A 21,572-nucleotide genomic window follows, 5' to 3' on the forward strand; every position below is an offset into this window, starting at 1 on the left:
TCAACTGGAACTCAGCGCGAGCCACCTCGCGATCTCCGTGCTGACCACCGAGTGACCGTGCGCGCGCCCGCCCGCCCGCGCCCCGGGGCGAGAGCTCGAGGCCAACGGTCGGTGCGCGAGCGGGAGCGAGCGAGCGACCTGCAGGAGCCTGAAACCCTGCTCGGGGTTATTAACCCCCACCGCCCCCCCCCACCCCAAACCCCCCCCCCCCCCTTCCACCTTCCCGGCAGTCAAAAGACGAGTGGCGGGCGGGCAAGGAGGAAGCCCCCGGGGGAGGGAGAGAAGGTTAAAGGCGGGTGGGTTGCGTTACGAGGGAGGGTGAGTGATACTGACCCACAGAGCCAGCGAGTTGGCGACCGTGTCACGGTGGCAGCGGCAGGCGGCTGAGTGCCCTCGGCAAACCTGCCGACCTTCCAGATCTTCCCTCCCACCTCCAGCCTGCGAAGAGTTCGAGCCCAGTCCTCCACCACCACCTCCCCTAATCCCTGGCAGCCTCTGCAGCTGCAGTTGTTGCACCGAGTGGGGTGGTGAGCAGGGGGCGGGTGGGTTGGGGGGGCGGGGGAGAGCTAGGGAGGAGTAGAGCACGGCGTCCCGGAGCAACTCCAGCCCCTAGCACCCGGCCTGGGTCCCCTCTTCCCTCGTCTCTTTCTCTCTCCACCTTCTTCCCCCCCAATTCCCGCAGGCTGAGCGCGAATCATGGCCGACGGGGCCACCCCCGCAGCTGCCCCGTTGGACATCGACCCCGACTTCGAGCCGCAGACCCGTCCCCGCTCCTGCACCTGGCCTTTACCCCGACCCGACTTCCCCGGCTCCTCGTCCGCCTCGGTCAAAAACGATCCCGGTCCTGAAGCGGCGGAGATGATACCCGAGGAGGAAGACGACGACGAGCTGGGCGGCACGGAGTCCGGTTTGTTACCCGTCCCGGGCTCGGGTCCGGGCGGCGGAGAGACGGAGCCGCAAGGGGCTGACGGGCCGAAGCAGCCGGCGGGGGCGAGCGGACCGGAGGGCTCTCGCTCTCCGCCGCCGTCCTCGCATGCACTCGGCGGGCCCGGCGGCGCCTTCGTGGTGGCGGCGGCTGGTGGTGGGGTGGCGGGGCCGCAGCATCGCAAAGCCTCGTCCCGTAGGAACGCCTGGGGCAACATGTCGTATGCGGATCTGATCACGAAAGCCATCCAGAGCTCGGCGGACAAGAGGCTGACGCTGTCACAGATCTACGACTGGATGGTCCGTTGCGTCCCCTACTTCAAGGATAAAGGAGATAGCAACAGCTCGGCCGGCTGGAAGGTACAACGACCGCATGTGCTCTCTCTCTCATTTGCTTTCAGTGCTCCAGCCTTTGCACTTCACCATCGAATTACTGTTTTCACAAACCTTGCAAGGCATCTGCCTGGGTGCAGTTACTAAACTGTACAAGATTCGACTTTTTTTTTTGTTTTCCATGGCTTTTGGAAATAGCCACAAATTAGGTTTTCAGCCCAGCTGATATAACTTGTTCCGGAACACCCACGAGTGAGTGGTGCGGTAAACCTATGACAGGCGTTGGGGATGTGCTACCGTTTTCCCCTTCGTTTCTTGGTCAAGCGGAAATTCTTTTAAATTAAGAATGTGTAACTAAATTGTGCTTGAGTGGTATACAGCACTGAAATAGGGTAGCGCCTTTCAACTTGGGACCTCCCAAATGTTTTATAGCCAATGAAGTAAAGAGCCGTTGTAGTTAATTAGGAAAACAACCGCCAATTTGGGTAGAGCAGTATCCCATTAACAGCAATGTGACCGATATTAGTTGAAGGTTAAATCGTGACTGGCACACTTCGAAAAAGGTCTTATCCCGTAACACCGTTGTACTCGCTGGCTAGGGCAGATTAACTCTGAATTTAACATCTCATTTGAAAGTTCTACCAATGGCACTGCAACGGGGCGTAAGTCTGTCTTGTGCTAACGTTAAGACTTGTCTTCAAGCCAAAAATCATTGGTTCAGTGCGTTTTTTTGAGGACAACTTTTGTGAGAAGATGGGGTGAAATGTGGTAGTGTTAAAAATGATCAGTCTATATGTTTGAACTTTTTAAGTCTGTATATATATGTACGATGGCAGAAGGTCGGGAATGTTAACACAGTACAGAGTGCTTATGTGGCTGTGGAGTGTGAGCAAGGGGCTTTGCGGCAAGGACAGCTTTATAATTTATTATTTTAAGTTCTACTTAGTAAACTCTCTAAACAGAAGGAAACATGACACAGCACCTCAGATCTGTGGGATGCATTTCCTGCACCATAAGGGAACTTCAAGGCACTTTCTGCTGATGGGTCACAAACCCAAAATGTTGACTGTTTTTCTTTCCACAGATACTGCCTGACTTGCTGGGTTTTTACAATTTTTTTGTTTCATATTTCTAGCATGTGCAGGAAGTGGCATCAGCTGGAAGAGCTTGAGCAACAGCTGATGAGTGTGGTCTAGCTATTAGATTGTTTCATTGGTAGTACATTTCAGGAGGTGGTCATCCTGCAATTCAGGAGTTTGCAGGCAGAGGGGGAACAGGTGACTGCTAGACAGACAAAGCAGCATGTAGGCATTTCAGACCTTGAGCGCATCTTGGTTTGTAATCAGTATTCAATTCTATTACTTGACAGTAAGAGGATTTCCCCTGGATAATACAGCCAGAGCGAAGACCATAGTGATCTGAGTAGCTCAGTTCTACAAGAGGGCAAGAAAGCAATAATTATAGAGAGGAGAGGGGTAGTAGATGGTTGTTTCTGCAGTCACTGATGTAATTCCAGGATGGTATTTTGTCTGGGTTACAGATATGAGTAGCTGCATGGCATTCTGGAGAGGAAAGTAGTGGTACTGGGACAAGTTTGGAGTAAGGTGGGATCCGTTTAGGTTGGATGATCTGCATTTTAACAGTACTCTGCCTATTGTATTGCTGGACAGGTTTGCTAGTGCTGTTAGATAGTTTAAACTAAACTAGTTTCCCAATAGGATGGGAAGTTGTGTAAATATTCAGAAGTGTGAAAATTGCTGAATGGCATTCATCTATACTGTAAACATCTGGAAATTCTGTAATAAGTGTGGACAGAAAACATGTTGGGGAAAGGAGTCTGATTTAATGGTAGATACTTAAGTATAAGGAGTATAGTGAATTAGATGGATGAGGGTAATGAGCCACACTGTTATAACTATTGTGGAAACATGGCTTTGGGTGTAAAGCAACTAGTTTAACTTCCTTGGTTTTACAGTTTTCAGATAACGGGGAAGGGTTTTAAAAGGGGTATTGAATGGTTTAAGAAACAATCTGTTATGGGATGATGTCACAGAACAATCATGCGGCTATGTGGGTTGAACTAACAGAAAAGGGCAGCCACACTCCCAAGTAGTTTGAGGGAGATGAGAAGTGCAAAAGTGGCAGGACAGTAACTATACCCCAATTATCTCCCCCAATATCAAACATAGATGGGACAGAAGTCCTAAATTGCTTGCAGGAGATGTTTTACCCAATATATAGCAAGACCAATGAGAGGGCAGTTCTGGATTTTGTTTTAGGATATGCAGTTGGGCAAATGGAAAATTTGGAGAGTTTCTGTGATGCAATTCTAATTCAATCAAATTAATAAAGTTATGGAAAAGGACAAAGATAGTTAAGGTTCTAAACTGCTAAATCCAAGTTTGCTGGACTGAAGTATTCAGCAAAATTAGACTGGGACACCTACTAAAAGATAAATCAATTGAGAAATAAGGCATTTAAGAAAAGGGGTTCAGGGTAAACATGTTCCCAAAAAAAGGTGGGATTACAAAATCTTGAGCTTCCTGAATGACCAGTTACATTAAGGGCAAATAATGCCAAAAGGAAGCATATTAGACATTTTAGCAAAGCAAGGGTATGAAAAGATTGGTAAATAAAATCGAAATTAAAGCCATCATAAGTACACAAAGTGCAAGAGGGTAGGTAAGGAAGGGGTATGATGGTGTCACAAAGGTTACGTTACTGGACAAGTAATCCAGAGGCCTAGACTCGCAGTCAAGAGATTGGTTTCAAATACCACTATGGCAGCCATGGAATTTAAATTTCTCCAATAATCTGGAATTTGTACAACTAGTTTTAGTAATGATTATATTTTTTAAAAATCTGAAGAACAAAACATCTGGTTTGTTAATGTTCTTTTGGAAGTTACTTGCACAGTCTGACATGTGACTTTTGCCCTTCCCCATGTAGTTGACTCCTAAAATCCACTCGTTGTATCAATTACCACTACATTCAAACAATTGAGTGGTTCAATAAGGTGGCTCATTTCCACCTTGAGGGTCAATTAGGGAGCAATCTAAGCCAGCATAGATTTGATGGGCTGAATGGCTGCCTTGCATTGCCATAAGGAAATATGGGGGAAATATTGGGATGTGCAACAAATGTTACCTTGCCAGAAAAATGAATAAATCAAAAAAAAACTGCTTATTAGGGCTAAAGAGATAACTAAGGGGCAGAGAATGTGGCAAAGGGGGAAATGGATAAATCGCTATACCAGAATGAAAGACATCCCAGGCTGTAATACCAGTAAAGAGATTCCAGAGGCTGACTTTTTTCAGTCTTCTCTGGCTACAGGGGTGGTGCTAGAGGATTGGAGGGCTGGTAACATGATCTTTTTGTTTAAAAAGGGAGGTAATGGGGACAAACCAGTTTGGCATTTATTGTAATCCATTGTAAGGAATAATATAATTCTTTTAGTATGGAAGGGTTTTTTAAAGGAAAGGGTGTATATGATTAACTTGAACTTTTTTGCAAAAACAGGGCTGATGGTGATGGTTGTAGTTTGGATGAACTTTAGCGAGACTTTTGACAATGGGGTTCTACAGAACTCATTGCTCAGTGCCTTCCTTGTCTAAAGATCATTAAAGTATTATAACCTAGAGTATCTAGGGCATGATACAAAAATTGGCCATTTGATTGGATGAGAAGCAAAAAATTTAGGAAGATATAGTTGGTCTGGTCAGTTAGGTAGATAAATATTAGCACTGGAGGGGCTCCAGAGGAGATTTGTGAAGACTATAGTTGTGAAGAAAGATTGAGTAAGCTAGGGTTGTTTTCTTTTGAACGGGTGGCTGTGAGGAAAATTAATTGAAGTAAATGAAATTCTGATGCCTAGATGGAGTAAATAGGAAGGACTCTTAGCATTCAGAAACTAGGAAGCATAGATTTAAAGTAATATTTAGAATAATTAAAAGAGACATGAGGAAAAGTGTTTCCTCCCAGAGGGTGGTAGGGGTCTGGAACTTGCTCCCTGAAAGAGTCATAGGTAGAAATTCTATAATTTAACCTGTACTTGGATATATATACTTGGACCTCTGACCTGCAGGCCTTTAGACTACATGCAGGAAGGTAGCATTAGGTTGGAGAGCACTTTATTTGACCTGTGCAGACCTGATTGTTGCATCTTATTTTACATTTTCTATACTCTTGCACTACAAATGTATGTAGATAAGTACAGCTTTGCTTTTAAAATGTATCCTCTATTTGTATCTTGTTTAAACTACTGTGCTTGAATGGCAGTGAATGAGAATTCTAGTACTTTGTCTACAGTAATGTAAGTATGATACTGGTACCATTGTTTTCACTTATGTGGCACTAATTGGTACATGTACTGTATACATGTTGAACACATTTAAAGCCCTTGTTTTGTAAGTGGTTTTATAGGTGGTTGCAATTTGGCACTGATTCCATGTTGATATTAAACAAAAGAATCAGTACAGTTGTAGTTCTAGTATGAGACAATGTATTTTGAAGTGGTAGAGTAAAGACCATTAGAATTTGAAGTTAGATAAGATATCTTAGTCACGTGCATCGCAACACAGTGAAATGCATAGTGTTATGGGGGCAGCCCGCGAGTGTCGCCATGCTTCTGGCGCCAACATAGCACACCCACAACTTCCTAACCTGTACACCTTTGGAATGTGGGAGGAAACCCATGCAGGCACGGGGAGAACGTACAAGCTCCTTACAGACAGTGGTCAGAATTGAACCCGGGTCACTGGCGCTGTAATGGCATTACGCTAACCACTACACTACTGTGCCTGCCCAACTAAAGCCTACGGCACCTGGTATTCCCAGGCGGTCTCCCATCCAAGTACTAACTAGGCCTGAGCCTGCATAACTTCTGAGATTGGGTGTTTTCAGGCTAGTATGGCCATAGTACTGTGGAAAATTTGAAATTTCCCCCACCATTGTAAACAATGATAGTTGCTTGAGTAGTTTGGGAAACTTGATTGGAATTGTGATATGTAATTAATTCTTTGTTATACTGGCAACTTGAAATGCATTTTCTCTGCATATTTTCATTGTCTATAAAAATTTTAAATGGTCTCTAATGAATTTAAGGAAAATTCATTTTTTAATATTTAACTTGTTTTAAGAGTAACAATGGAAAACACAAGCACTAAATACAAGGATTCTTAAAATGAATTTCTTCCTTAACACTGTTTTATGCAATTTGGGACTTGTTTTGGAAGTGATTAAGTATTTGGCTATGCTGGTTTACTTAATACTGGTTCCTAACCTGGCAAACAATTCTTTCTTGGCAATGATGAATAAGAATACCAATGAATATCACAAATTTTACCTACAATTGCTTTTAATTACTGTGACATTGTAAGTGACCTATCTTTAATTTTTAAAAAGTCCTAACTGATCTGTGTAGCACACTTGTGTGCTCAGTCTGGGAATTTTAAGTTGTCACTAATTTTGGAGATCAGCATTGCTTTTATGCAGTTTTAATGTTGAGAATACTTTAACTCAAATTAGAATTTTCTTTTATTTTAAAGGAAAATGCCTCCAGTTTTAAACAAAAATGGAATTAAATACTTGGGCATACAAAAATCAGCATTGATAAAACTGAGGTGAGCTTAAGGGGTTAGTTTAAAAAAAGTCAGTCATTTAGGAGGAAAGTAGTGCACAAGTAGAATTCTCTCTAAATTTGGTCTGTAATGCTCAAAGGATTGAGAAATGCAGGATCAAGGATGGAAAGTGATTAGAAGTTGTTTGGGATGTGGTGTGATGGGTAGGATTTAGGCAGAATTTTTAGATGGGGAGTGAATGAGAGATCTTGATTTTGTGCAAAGAGGCAGATTTTGTGCACATCATCTATAACTTTCAAAAGCAGATTTTCATAAGACTGGCGTATAGCAAAGAAAAAATTGGATGAGGAAAATGTGCAAGGAGGAAATGAGTTGTTATGGGTGCAAAGGATAGAGGTACAACTTGTGGATAAAATGGACACCAAAAAGGGGAGTGAGTTGTTCTCCAGTTGTAAGAGTAGCTTTGAATTAGCAGATGTTTGATCATGAGAACTAGCCCATCTTTGAAAGGGTAGGGAAAAGGAAGTGCAGATGTGATTGAAATTTTACTTCTGGTTATTGAGCCAGTGTGGGTGGACAGAGTCATTAAATTGGAGATAGTTGGTGTTGGTTGTGTTTGAGGTGATTGGTGTTGGAGCAGAGATGCAGACTATTGAAACCTTCCAGAATAATCCCAGAATATTGGTTGCTTTGACAGTGGAAACTGGGCTGTTGCATGATATTGGTGTCAGATTTGGCAGTAGGTGACTGAATTGGTCAGCTGTCAAGTTTCCAAAGTTTTGGTGTTCTAAATTGAGTTTGAAGATGGAGTGTAAAATATGATTAAGGGGTGAGATGATGGCATAATGAAGATTTTATTGGGAGCAGCTCCAGCTAAGTTGAAAGCAAGGGATAAAAACATTAATTGGCTGTTGAGTACCATGCCTGTGGAGTAAGATAAACTAAGTTGTATTTACTAAAGTGGTTGTAAGGGACTTGGAGGGTTATTTGTGTAGTGAGGGTTGCAGTTGAGCTTGCAGAAAGGTGGTAGAATGTGGAGAAAAGTTTTAAGGAAGACTGGAAGTCAGTAAGTTTGAGGAGAGCCATTGAGGGGATCCAAACTGGCAATTGAAACCATCTTGGACTGTACCTTCAGTTTAGACCTTGTCTACTGAAATTCATTTGCTGAAGTTGCATCAATATAAGGACTGTTTAATTCTCCCAGTATCAGGACCAATCTTGTTTACTAAAACACATTGAATTGTTTCTAGGAGCTTTTGTGTGTAAATCAGCTGCCCTATCTTATGCATTTTAAGTGACTGAATTTTAAATGTGTATCAGTGGCTATAAAGCAATCATGGACCTCCTTGTGCTATAAAAAAAATTCTTGTAGCTTCATGATCTAAAATTTGGAATGCAACTTTGTTCAAAGTATTAATCTCCCCTTAGTATGGCATCCATTTTTGTCAAATGCAGAGATGTAATATCTTGGTGTTTCTCTATATTAACTATACAATCAGTAGTGCAGAGTATTCTGTGAAGAGTGAACCAAAAGTTGTGGTACATGTTAGTCCCAACCACAATTAGGAAAAAGGGTCTGCAGGCAGATTTTCAAAAGCTGAGAATTTGAGAAGTGGCCCTGGAAATCTAATTATCTTTAGATACTCCTGTGACAAGTGTACTATGATAAAGCATAGGAAGATGTTGTAGATGAATACATGGCTGGCAAAATGGTGTAAAGGGATCTCTTTATCTTCCTAAGCACTGAGACTGGCTCTGGAGTCAGATGTGTTGCTACTCTACTGAGCTGTATCCAGTATCCTTGTGGGAAGGTTTACAAGTATTATGGTGGAGTGGGGGAAGAAGGAGGTTCCAGCATGTAACATTGCATAACCTTTTTCTCCTTTACAAAGCATTGAGATAAAAAGATGGAATAGAGCAATGGCTCTAGGTTGCTGGCAGTGAAGGCATTTGTTGTTCATCACATCAGTTGATTGCTTGAGCTATGGAGCTGCATGTAGGTCAAGTTTAAGGGGTATTTCCTTCCCTGAAGGAAGAATTCTACAACAATCTTAGTTTCCAGATTTTCATTATTTGAACTTCTAGGTCATTTCAGAACTCAGCTGCCAGTCCATCAATTGAACAACCACAATGCTTGAGTTTAGACCTGGCCAGACTAAGTATGGTTTGCTGTGCATTCACATAAATGCACAAAGCATATTAAGCAAGGCTGGAGCGTGATATGTGCAATTAGCCATTGGGGAGAATATGACATTGAAAGAAGCCTAACCCCCAAATAGAAGTGTCTGGGAAAGACTAGGTAGAAATAAGGGTTGTGGACAGTAAAGACTAGGGGCAATGTTGTCGTACTGGAGAGGATGTCCCGAAGGGGCCGATGACATAATGTGTTTATTTAGAATTAGGAAACAGTGGAGTTGAGTGATTACACAGCTGGGGTATTCCATAGGTTGTAAACTGGTGGGAAAGAGGAGCAAATTTGCTGGGAAATTGTAGATGTATAAAAGTCACTAAGTACTTATTCCTATTTAGTCTGGAATAAAAAAGGGGTGGGGGGGATGTTTGAAGTGGTAAGGAGGACTTTCTTGATCAGTATGTTTCTGGCCTCCAATGAGGAAGAAGGCATTGCTGAAGTTTTTTGGGAATGAGCTGGGTCAACTGAAACAATTATAAGCACGGGAACATGTTTGGAGGATAGTGATCATGGTATCATAAGGTTTGGAATACCTTCAGAGGATATGGACTACCAGAAGGGAAGAATCAATTGGAGCAGGGCCACTTTCATTAGTATGAGAACAGATCCAGCCTATGTAAATTGGATTGGCAGGCAAAACTAATTGAGCAAAGAGGCCTCTTGAGAAATTGTTGTTAAGATGCTTTCCCATGATGAAGAAGGGTTGGGATATTAAATCTAGCTCTCCCTGGGTGAACACAATAAGGTACAGCAAAAAAGTCGTATATGCAAGGTCAATGGTGGAGGGATTGGTGATTGAGGTTGGAGAGAAATGAAGGTCATGGAAATGCAGGGTACCTGAGATGAGATTAGGGGAAGGTAACTGGATTAAGAGGGGAGAGATGATTGGTTTGGACTGTGGGCAATTAAATGAGAGGTGCCAAGATGCATATTTGTGCAGTAGACCCTGGTCTCCAGTAGTGTTGGATCTATGCCATTTGAATAAAGACCATTTACTAGCTGGTGCACAATAATCACCATTCCTGTTAAGATCACAGGCACCCATCAGGCTTCAAATGAAGTTTGTGATTTGGAACATGGACTAGATAAACTCTGAGGATGCACATGAGTCACACCACTTTGTATCTTGGCAACTCAAGTGCAGTAACATTGTATGTTGCTCAATGTGCTAATATAAATTGGTAGGTGGTGGCCATTTAGAAGAACTGAAGGGAAAAACCATAAGAGGAACATTGTCATCTTGGCTAGCTTTCCCCCAACATGAAGGAACAAGACTGGCATCTGTGACTCCCTCTGGGATGTAAGGTGCCTCATGCTATTAGGCTTGATCTAAACAGAATGTAGACACAGCCCTGGAGTAATTCTCCTGAGCAGAATCCCAAGGGAGGCAAATGTGGTCCTTGAGACTTCAGTCCCATGTCATAAAAGCTACAGACTTTTGGAAAGATGAGATTATTGAGGAAGGAATAGACGACACTAATTCTAATAGAATAACCTTGCTGAAGAAATCCTTGGAACATAGGCTTGTCATAACTAATACCCTTTTTTTGACTAAAACAAATACAAGCTTTGGGGCAACACCTTGATCCAAGTATCAGCACCCATGAGATTGCCTTCATCACCTAAGTGAGGGACTGCCTCATGGGAGCCATGATAGGTGCCAATTATTTGATGCGAAGGACCAAGAGATTCAGGATATATATTGGTTCTTGCACTAAACCACATCTTCTTTCTCTTTCCCAGCCATAGAATGTGAGGGAAGGGAAATTGGGGTGACACAGTAGCGTAGCGGTTAGCACGACACTATTACAGTGCCAGCGATTGGGGTTTGATTCCTGTCACTGTCTGTAAGGAGTTTGTATGTTTTCCCAGGTCTGTGTGGGTTTCCTCCCACATTCCAAAGACGTACAGGTAGGTTAATATGGGTTTAAAATGGGTGGCACGAACTTGTTGGGCCGGAAGGGCCTGTTACCATGCCTTAAATAAAATTTAAAAAATTAAAAAAAATTTAAGTGTCTGATGGCTGAAATCTAATCAAAAGAAAATGTGACATGAGGAACAGATGGTGGGTGAAAAGGTTGCAGGTGAGCCAGCAACTTGCCAATAATCATGGTGTGCATTGTCAAAACTACCTGCAGCCCAAACAAACAAAGTAAAGAACAGGAGTAATTGTCAAGGGCAGAAAGGCAGTTAGTGCCTCTGGAAGGAGCACTTTGGAAAATGTCCTCAATCAAGTGTCTCTGGCTAATAATTCCATCATTGAGCGAGCCTATGATTGTGCCTGAAAGCTGCAATGAGCAGGTCATGGGGTTGTCATCCCTGGCACCAAGTACCTATGTAACAAGTACCTACATGTTCTTAATGTGATATCAGAAGAAGCAGACCACCACTTCACTAGTAACAATGGGATATGACTGGGAGTTGCACAAGAGATGAGGTTACAGATTGCATGAAAGATTGGCTGTTTTGTCTTCAAGGCAGGTACTCTTGCAAGTGACCTGTAAGTCATACAGCTGTAAACACCTGCAGACCTGGCAACCAACCATTACCAAAGACTGAGGAACTTTGTAGCCTCCTTCCCTGTGCACCCCACCCCCCAGAAGTACTTGTGCAACATATTCTCTCCCTCATTTCCCCCATCAATTTCCTCTTTATTCTTTAACCATTCCCTACACAAAGGGCTAATTTACAGTAGCCAATTAATACCTTTTTTGGGATGTTGGCAGAAACCAGAGCACTTGGCAAAACCCTGCATGGTTGTGGAGAATGTGCACCTGGGTCTCTGGAGTTGAGGCAACAGTGGTCACTGCCTTGTTGTCCAGCATATAATCATGGATGCACAATGGGTTTCATGGTCTCCTGTGCATTTGGCAAGTGACAGGTGAATTGTCACATCTTGAAGTTGATAGGAACTTTTTTTGGAAGGGGATTTGTGAAAACAAGCAAACATTCATGTTTGTTACTATAACATCTAATAAATGCATGGTGCCATCAGAAGCACGTGTTAATCTGGGCACCATCACAGCACCAAGGAATTTTGACTGACCATTGTTCAGTCATGCATCTGTTGTATAACAATTGTCACGATTTTCATTCTACACCTATCCAATGTTTCAGACCTCTTCATTCCAAGAAGGCAGTCTTGAGAACTGACTTGTAAATACATGGTGCCTTAGAATTTTGAATCTTGGCAATAACATTCAGGATTATTGCACAATCACCAGGTGTGTCACAGAGCAAGCTTTGAAATGTTGATCCCTTTGAGTGCCACTGAAGTGATCTGGGCACATAAAGTTCTCACTGTGGAGGATGTTTTGCATAACATTGGAGAGAGGAGGTTTGTAGATGCAGGAGGACATGTGCTGATCCATGTTCTACAAAAAGTACCAGAGGAATGAGAAGATGAACATCCATTGCAGATCAACGAGGTGCACTGCTATAAGTTTGAAATTTAGTTGATGCGGACATATACGGGTGGAATCTTGCTGTCACTGCTAGTATCAATGTGACTGCCCATGTTTCATTCTCTCTAAACAGACCACCTAGGAATCTTTCCACTGAGTGTCATCACATATTGGCAATATGCAAAGTTAAGTTGACATGGGGCAGAATGATGGGCAAGGCCTGGAAGTAATGCAAATAGTGCAGTTTGTTATTTGGAGAATGAAAGTCATTCTTTTGTTACAAATGCCCTTGCCTCCCCTCAGTGGAGTAAATAATTTTTCACTTGCCCCTCCTACCACTTCTGCATAGTATAGCCTTCAGATAAAGCTGAGGCAGGCTGCTCCATTTCCTGCTTTAATGGTTTGAGCTTGTGAACTTGAGGGCTTGGACCCTTCTCCACAAGGGTGGGTGCATGTGATAATCTGGAAAAGACTAGATCATCAGGAGAAGGCCATATGCTGAGTGCCAACAGGTTGATGTGCCAATGGGAATTGTTGAAAAATAAGAGTTCTGAGTGGAGTTTGTACTTTGAAATTTTTTTATTCCTCTTCTGACCATGCACTTGTACTCCTACTGACTTGCTACAAGTTCAATGTCTTGCAAGTCCACGGACAAGGTATTTGCCATCCTTTAAGGTGGCATGCATGCCAGTATTCAATATTTGTGCAACTTTGCTAAAGACATGCATGTTAGAAAGCTCTTTTTAAGCTTTGCATTGTCGTGTATTCAGGGTCTGGATTGTTCTGCCAGGGAAGATGGAGGCCCATTCAGTTGTAGTGTTCAGAAGAGTTGGGTAAGTATTTGAAAGGAAGTAACTTGTAGGGCTATGGGGAGATGATAGGTTAGTGAAGTAGGTGGACTGCACATACAAAGGGCCAATAAAGGCTCGGTCTTTACTGTAATTGGTCTATGACTGTAAACCTTCCTACAGTATTGTATCCCCTGGCTGTTTCTTCAAGATCTGTTCTGTTGCCTTCTGAATGTTGAAAATCTAATTAAGTGACCAACTGGGCTCACTAAAATGCAAATGTTTAGTAGTTTATTTAATGCAATTACTGGAATAGGTTATTTAGGACCTGAATATTTGTTTTCCATTCAAGGAGATAACATGGCTGACAGTTGATGAGCTGAATGCATTCTGTGTGTTTTGAATAGAAGGGGATTGGAATATCATCACCAACCCTGGCAGCCTCCAATTCACTTGAACCTATAGTCACCACTGTAGAAGTCACATCACTCTTCCAGTGAGTGAACCTGCAGAAAGCATATGGCCTGGATGGTGTCCTGGCTGCATCCTTGGATCCTGTGCAGATCAGCTGGTGGGGGTATTTGCAGACATTAACCTCTCCCTATGTCAATCTGAGGTTCCCCACCTGCTTTAAGATGACCACTATCATCCTGGTATCTAAGGAAGAAAATGTGCTTTGATGACTACCACCCACGGTGAGAGGCTGGTCGTGGCACACATCAACTCCAGCCTCTTAGACAACTTCAACCCACTGCAATTTGCCTACTGCTGAAATGAGTCCATGGCAGATGCCATCTGCCTGGCTCTACAGTCATCTCATACATCTGAGCAGTAAAGATACCTGTGTTAGACTATTGTTTATTGATTGCAGTTCTGCCTTCACTATAATTCCAAGCAAACTCACTTCCAAGCTCTGAGACCTGTGACTCAACACCTCCCTTTGCAACTGGATCCTTGACTTCCTGATCAACAGATTGCAATCAGTAAGGATAGGCAGCAGCAACACCACCACAATTATCCTTGACACTGGTGCCCCACAAGGCTGCACCCTTGGCCCCCTACTCTACTCCCTATTACACAACTGCATGGCCAGGTTCTGCTCTAATCTACAAGTTTGCAGGTGACGCCACTAGTGGACTGAATTTCAAATAATGAGTCAGAGTACAGGAAGGAGATAAAGAGCCTGGTGTCATGGCAACAACCTTTCCCTCATGTCAGCAAAACAAAAGAGCTGGTCATTGACTTCAGGGTGGGGTGGTGAACATGCTCCTGTTTGCAACAATGGTGCTGAGGTCAAGAGGGTTGAGAGCTTCAAGTTCCTAGGGCTGAACATCACAAGTAGCCTGTCTTGCTCCAACCATGTAGACACCAGGGTTAAGAAAGCTTACCAGTGCCTCTACTTCCTCAGGAAGCTAAAGAAATTTGGCATGTCCCCTTTGACCCTTGCCTTTTTTAATCAATACAGCCTAGAAAGCATCCTATCTGAAAGCATCACAGCTTGGTTTGCAACTGCTCTGCCTGTGACCACAAGAAACTGCACAGTTGTGGACACTGCTTAGCATGTCATGAAAACCAGCCCCCACTTCTCTTCTCTCTCCCCCCCATGGACTCTGTCTGTACTTGGCACTGCCTTGGTAAAGCAGCCAACATAATCAAAGACCCCACCCACCCCAGATGTTCTTTCTTCTCCCTTCCATCAGGCAGAAGACATAAGCTTGAAAGCACATACTGCTAGGCTCAAAGATGGCTTCTATCCTGCTGTTAAGACTATTGAATGGTCTGCTAGCACAATAAGATGGACTCTTGACCTCAATCTATCTTGTTATGGACTTGCACCTTATTTTCTGTCTGCATTGCACTTTCTCTGTAACTGTAACACTATATTCTGCATTCTGTAATTTTCCCTTGTACTACCTCATTGCACTGTTGTAATGAAATGATTTGTATGGATGGCATGCAAAAGTTTTTCACTGTACCTCAGTATGTGTGACAATAATAAACCAATCTACCAATTTTAAATGTGACTTAAGTATTATCTCTTGTCCCATAACACTTTCTAGTTAACAATCTGCCAGTTTTGTATAAAATTCCATTGATTTGGCATCAATTGAAGGTTTGTGGAGAAGTTCCAAATTTATACCAGCCCTTGTTTGTAACCTCACTCTGAAAGACCTGGCTTTTTTTTTGTAAGCTATCTCTTAGTTGTGAATGGAAACTTCTCTACATTAGTATCCTCTTTCTATTTGGAAAATGTCACAGTGCCTTGATTCTTGAGGAAAAGAGTTCAAGTTAATCTAATTCTTTAGAGTCCTGTTATTGATAGACCTGCACATCTTTTAAAGTTAATGTATGCTTCCAACACTTTGGTAGCTAAAACTGCTCACCTTATTCCAATAATCATCGAATTAGGGCTTTATATTTCCTTACCATTCATGTGTTCCCCCTAATCTCTGCACATCCTAAAAGTCCATTCTACTTGATCTGCACTCAAAAGATAACCCTCTAATCTCTGGAATCAATCTGCCAAATCATTGTTCCTTTGCCTCCAAGGCCTTTTGGCTCTTTGATAAAGAGATCAAAATTGCACATGTATCTTAAGTATAGTTTTTCCGCAGAACCCCGTACAATTGTACAGGGTTACTTGATTCAGCAACAAATTTCTGAACAGTCAATGAATAGTACCTCCATTATACCTTTTTTGCACTATTTAATTTTGTAATTTATAGTAATTTTTGTTTTTGCACTGTACTGCTGCAAAACAACAAATTTCACAAGTCATAATAAATTTGACTGTGGGGGCGGGGGGGGGGGGGGGGGAAGAAATATTCCTTGTATTCCATATAACTTACTACCCTCTCTTTGACACTATACTTGATCAGTCACCACCTAGTGCATTCACTTAACCTTCCATGTACATAATGTGAGAATTAAAAGCAGCAGTAGGCTATTTGGCCCTTTGAGTCTGCTCTGCCAATTTCCTCTCCCTCTGATGCCTTTTTTAAACTAGGCTTTTTATCAATTTTAGAACCATGATAAACAACTGACAATGTAATTTGCAAAATGGATTTATAATGAGTACAGATCTTCATGGCACCTTGCACCTACCACCAACCTGAAAATGACTTGCTTATTTTTACCCTTACCCTTGACCAAATCTCCATCTATGCTAATGTATATGATGTACTTTGAGTCATTATTTTGTACCTTTTCAGAATGTCTTCTGAAAATGCAAGTTATGTTTTATAACACCTACTGATATCCCTGCTTATTACAAAACTTTTTGGGTTTGTTGAGCACTCTTTCCCTTTAAGGAAACCATGTTGACTCTGAATTATATTATGATTTATGGGTGTCCTGTTACTGTATCATTAATTCTAGCATTTCCCTACAACTAGGGCAATTTGGTCTATCCATTCCTGAGCATTTTCTATCTTCCCTCTTTATAGAACTGTAGTTGTTATATTCTAATCCACTTCAGCTCCTGCAATTCCAATTCAGTAAAGGTCCCTCCTTTTCCAGCATTTGTAAAAGTGCCCCACAGATCAAAATCATTTTTTCCCATCACTCTGATATTCATCTGAACTTTGTATATATTGCTCATGGTATTCATCTGAACTTTGTACATGTCACTCGGGTAATTAATCTAAATGTATTTGGAGGTTCTAAAGGGTTTTGACTCTATCCCTTGGACTCTCAGCAGAACTTAGCACCTAGTTCCAATCATGTTGGTTTCAAGGTGGACTGCAACAAATGGTGACTCCCTATCATTTCTTTTCCATCCATGTATATGCTGTTGATACTCTTACTCTTCTATTTTATTGACCTATCTGTTATGCTGTTCAGCTTGTCCAGTGTCTTAATTTTCATTGATCTGCATTATACATTTAAACACTGCAAAGAACACAATGTATTCTAGTAGGGGGACTCTAATGTCAACTGCCAAAAATGTGTGGTTAGCACCAACATTGACCAAATTAGCCAAGTCCTAAGGACCTGAATCTGCAGTAATTTAAAAAAAAAACTACATGAGCAATAAGCTTACTCATGCTCCTTCACCTATGGCAAATACAACTGTCTGCGATAGCATTGGTAGAAATTACTACATGGTCCTTGGAATAAAAATGCCTATCTCCACAAACACACCCTCCATGTTGTCTGGCACTACAATTGTTTTATCAGGCACTCTTCTGGTAAGGCAGTTCTAAACTGGGCATCCATTAGATACTATGTACCCTACAATCTATAACTACATAGACTAGCATATATCTCTTGCATTAGTAATAACCTTGACTCAATGAGGAGTGCAGAAGGGCCTGCTGGGAGCAGGGCCAGGCCCTTCTGCAGTTGAGATGTTGTCTGGTGCCACAGCCATTGATGGATCCTGTGCCATTAGTGACAAGAGTGCTTTAAATTGGCAAAAGATGACCTTCTATGAGGGTGGGGATCTCCAGCACAATTTGAGGTAGATCATTGGCCTTGTAATTCTGCAGTCTATTAACCAACAGATGATATCTAAGTTCTGCAGAGTTATCACATCTAGTCGAGATTGATGGTGGATAATTAAACACCTAGTAGTAGTCGGAGGCGGTGGCTCCAAGGGTATCCCCACCTCACTGATGATAGGGCTCGGCCTATGTATACTGAAGATGAGGCCGATGCATTTGCAGTGATGTTTGGCCAGGTGTGGTCTATCTTAGCTTTTGTCTGAGATACTCACCATCAGAAGAAGGTAGTCTTTAGATAATTTCTTGTCACTAATGGCACAGGATGCATCGATAACTATGAAACCAGACAACATCTCAGCTGTGGTACTTAACATTTGTGTTGCAGAACTGGCTGCATCTCTAGTTAAACTGCAGTTGAAACATTGGCATCTACCTGAATAATGTGCACAATTGCCCAGCTCTATTCTGTTCACAAAGAGCAGGACAAATCTAATCTGGCTAATCAGTGCCCAATGAATCTACTCTGATCAGAAAGGTGACAGGAGGCATTGTTGACAATGTGATTAAGTAGTGCTTGCTATTAAATTATTCAACAATGCCAAGTTTGGGTTTTGGTGGGACCATTTGGCTCCAGATTGCAACAGAGCCATGAAACAAATATGGAACAGAGCTGAATTCCAGAGGTTGGAGTGACTGCCCTTGATGTCAAGATGACTCTGCTAAGAGTGATGTGAAGTGGGTGAGCATTGGCAGGGGGGGAGGAACATGCTCCAGTGGTTGCATTGGGGTTGTTGGAATTGTTGCCCCTGGACATCACTAAAGGAGTTCCTCTGGTCAATGTCCTTGGTCCAAATATATCTTTGGCTGCTTCATCTGTGACTTTTCTATCATAAGATTAACAGTGGAGATTTTTGTTGGTGATTGCAATGTTCAATTCTATTTGCATTCCACAACAAATGAACAAGTTCATACCTGTGTGCTAAAAGGCCTAGGCACCATTCGAGCATGGGCTTTTAAGTGACAAATAGCATTTGCTCCACAGATGCCAGGAAATATCCAACCACTTATTCCTGATATTTAGTGGCATTACCATTGTTACGGACTCTGTGAATGTCCCTTTAAGGTAGAGTTAGTAGTGTGTGTGTGTAGCGTGCTTACGTCGACGAAAGATAAAGGATGTAATGACGTTGCTGAAGAAGTTAGTCTAAGTCAGTCAGAGGAGAGAGAGAGAGAGAGAGGACAGGGAGACACCAGCCTGCTAGTTTCTCTGTCGATGGATGAGAAACATTAACTGTCTGTTACTATAATCCACGTATGGAAATTGGAGGTAATCCGATGGAGTTCACTATGTCGTTAACCTGTAGAGGGAAACAGGTATTTGTGTGGACAGCCACGATTCGGATGCTTTTCGGGGTGAGGAAGTCACTACCGAGTCAACACTGAGGTGTTATTTGGATTCCATCGTGGAACATTTGGATTTCGTAATTACTCTCTCTATGTTCTCTACATCTACGTCTTATCTTCAGACAACGGTGGTTGTTGAAGAAGCCTTTGCTCATGTTTCACCTTACGGCTTGCTGAACTGAACTTTGAAAACTATTCCTGGACTTGGAGTTTGGGAATTTGCCACACACACACGACGAGCTTAGTTTTTGGGGTTAATGTTTAACATTTTTACTTTTATTTTTCTTATTATCATAAGTAGTTATTAATAAAATAGTTTTTAATACTTATACATCTCGGTGTGTTTCTTTTGTTGCTGGTTCGTGACACCATTAACCATAAACTCAGTTGAATTAGTTACATAAGTACTGTTCCTAGGAGCAGATCAGCAGCATGGTAACCTGCAGCGTGACTCATCTCTTGACACCGTAGAGCCTTTCTGCTATCTACAGGTGTGAGTGACGATATTCTCCACTTGAGTATAGATCCTGGAAAAATGAATGAATAAACTGTCCAAACCAGTGCTTTTGAACATAATTCCTTTCCACTACTATTGATTTGAGCTCTCAACCACATCTGTTCCATTTCCTGCATTTCTCCTCCCACTTTTCCTTAGCTTTCACCCAACCAGCCGCCATATTCAATGACTCATCCTCTGTAACATCTCCCCTCACCTTTTTAGTGCTTCATCTGCAATTCCATGGTTTGATCTTCCATTTCCACCCACTGCCTTCTCAGCAGCTTTTCATTCAATTGCGCAATGTGCAACATCTGCTCTTTTAGCTCCTTCTCACCACCTGGTGCACTTGTGGACTGTCCAGTTTCCTTTTTCAACACCGCTCCCCACCCGGCCCCATGCTATTTCTCCAGCAGCTCGTTATTTACTCCAGGATCCAGCATAGAGTCATATTCATACAGCATGGAAAAAGGCACTTTGGCCCAACTGGTCTATGACGACTGTGACACCCATCTATCTAAGCTATTCCCATTTGTTTGTGTTTGGCCTATATCCCTCTAAACCTTTCCTATCCATGTACTTCTCTAATTGTCTTTTAAATGTTGTTAATGTACTTACCTCAACCCTTTATCGGCTCATTCCATATACTGACCACCCTCCAGGTGAAAAAAATTTGTCCCTCAGTCCTACTAAATTTCTCCCCTCTCACCCTAAACCTCTACCCTCTAGTTCTTGATTCCCAAATCCTGGGAAAAAGATGAGTGCATTCACCCTATCTATGCCCCTCATGACTGCATCTGCAGTCTTTTGTCTCCATTTATGATTCTAGTACTTTGGCTATATTGTTAATTCATAAATGCCACGAAATTCAGTAACTGCATATAGTTTTTCAACAGTTCTTGTGAAAATATTTGATTAGTTCAAGACTGAGTAATAGAGATCCTGTAACCAAAAGAAAATAATTCCAATCTATCTTTGCGTGCATTGTCACCTACAGGTGGCTAAGATTTTGTTGGTTCATGGGTTTATTGTCTGCACATGCACAGCTTCCACAGCTCCAGGAATTAGAATCTAATTTGCCATGCTGAATGGTGCTGCTTAGTGAAATGGTTGCACTGTGTCGAACTTGGAAGAAGTCCAGTGAAGCTTGCATGAAACAGTTTTTACTAGAAAGAATTGTCATATGATCTTCCTGAATAAGGGGTTTCTGAACGGACAAAAGGCTTAAAAGTGCTAGTTAGTGATTTCTCTAAAAATAGTTTAATACTGGGATAAAATTTAGGACTGATCTCTAATTGTGCATAATAAAACAAAAGTACCTTAAATGTCATTTGTATGATATAACAATTGTAGCTCAAATTTTATTCATTGCCAATCTGAGTAGTTTAGTTTAACAACCTGTTGTGGCTATACAATATTAGTCAGTGAGTACACTGACTCTAATATTGTAGCAAATCGTGCAGCACAAAAATGGGCCCTTTTGGTCCACTTCACTCATGCAGACCATGATACCTATCTACATTAATCTCACTTGCCTGCATCCTCCTGTGACTCTTCTACCTAAGTACCTGTCCAAATGCTTTTTAAGTATTGTATCTATCTGGCAGCTCATTCCAGATAACCACCACCCCTTGCCTCTCACATTTCCATTATATTTCTCCCCTCTCCTTAAAGCCTGTGCCCTCTACTTCTGGACTCCCCTGCCCTGGGAAAAAGATTCTGACTATCTATCCTATCTATGCCCCTCATAATATTATAAACTTGTATAAGGTCACCCCTCAGCCTCGTGTTCCAATGTGAATAAACCCAAGCCTATCCAATCTCTCCTTATAATTACAGCTCTTCATTCCAGGCTACATCCTCGTGAATCTATTCTATCTCTCCTGCACTTTCTATTGTTATCATATCCTTCTACTCCAAATGTGGTTTAACCAATTTTTTGTGCAACTGTGGCATGACATCCCAAATATTACACAGGCGATTCCTGAGTTGTGGGGGGGGGGGGGGG

General features: G+C 42.2%; 1 protein-coding gene and 1 pseudogene across 1 annotated transcript in view; one reads left to right on the forward strand and one right to left on the reverse strand.

Annotated features, from left to right (window-relative positions):
* Nucleotides 1-687: 687 nt before the first annotated feature.
* The window catches only part of foxo3b (forkhead box O3b), an 82,199-nt gene continuing 61,314 nt past the window's right edge, over nucleotides 688-21,572 (forward strand). The window contains exon 1 of the mRNA XM_052024298.1: nucleotides 688-1,284. Coding sequence (XP_051880258.1) covers nucleotides 697-1,284 — 588 coding nt within the window. The 5' untranslated portion in view covers nucleotides 688-696. The remainder of the gene's footprint in view (nucleotides 1,285-21,572) is intronic.
* LOC127575571 (uncharacterized) lies at nucleotides 6,069-6,177 on the reverse strand (annotated as a pseudogene).

This window comes from Pristis pectinata, chromosome 10 (genome assembly GCF_009764475.1).
Source record: "Pristis pectinata isolate sPriPec2 chromosome 10, sPriPec2.1.pri, whole genome shotgun sequence".
Taxonomy (NCBI): domain Eukaryota; kingdom Metazoa; phylum Chordata; class Chondrichthyes; order Rhinopristiformes; family Pristidae; genus Pristis; species Pristis pectinata.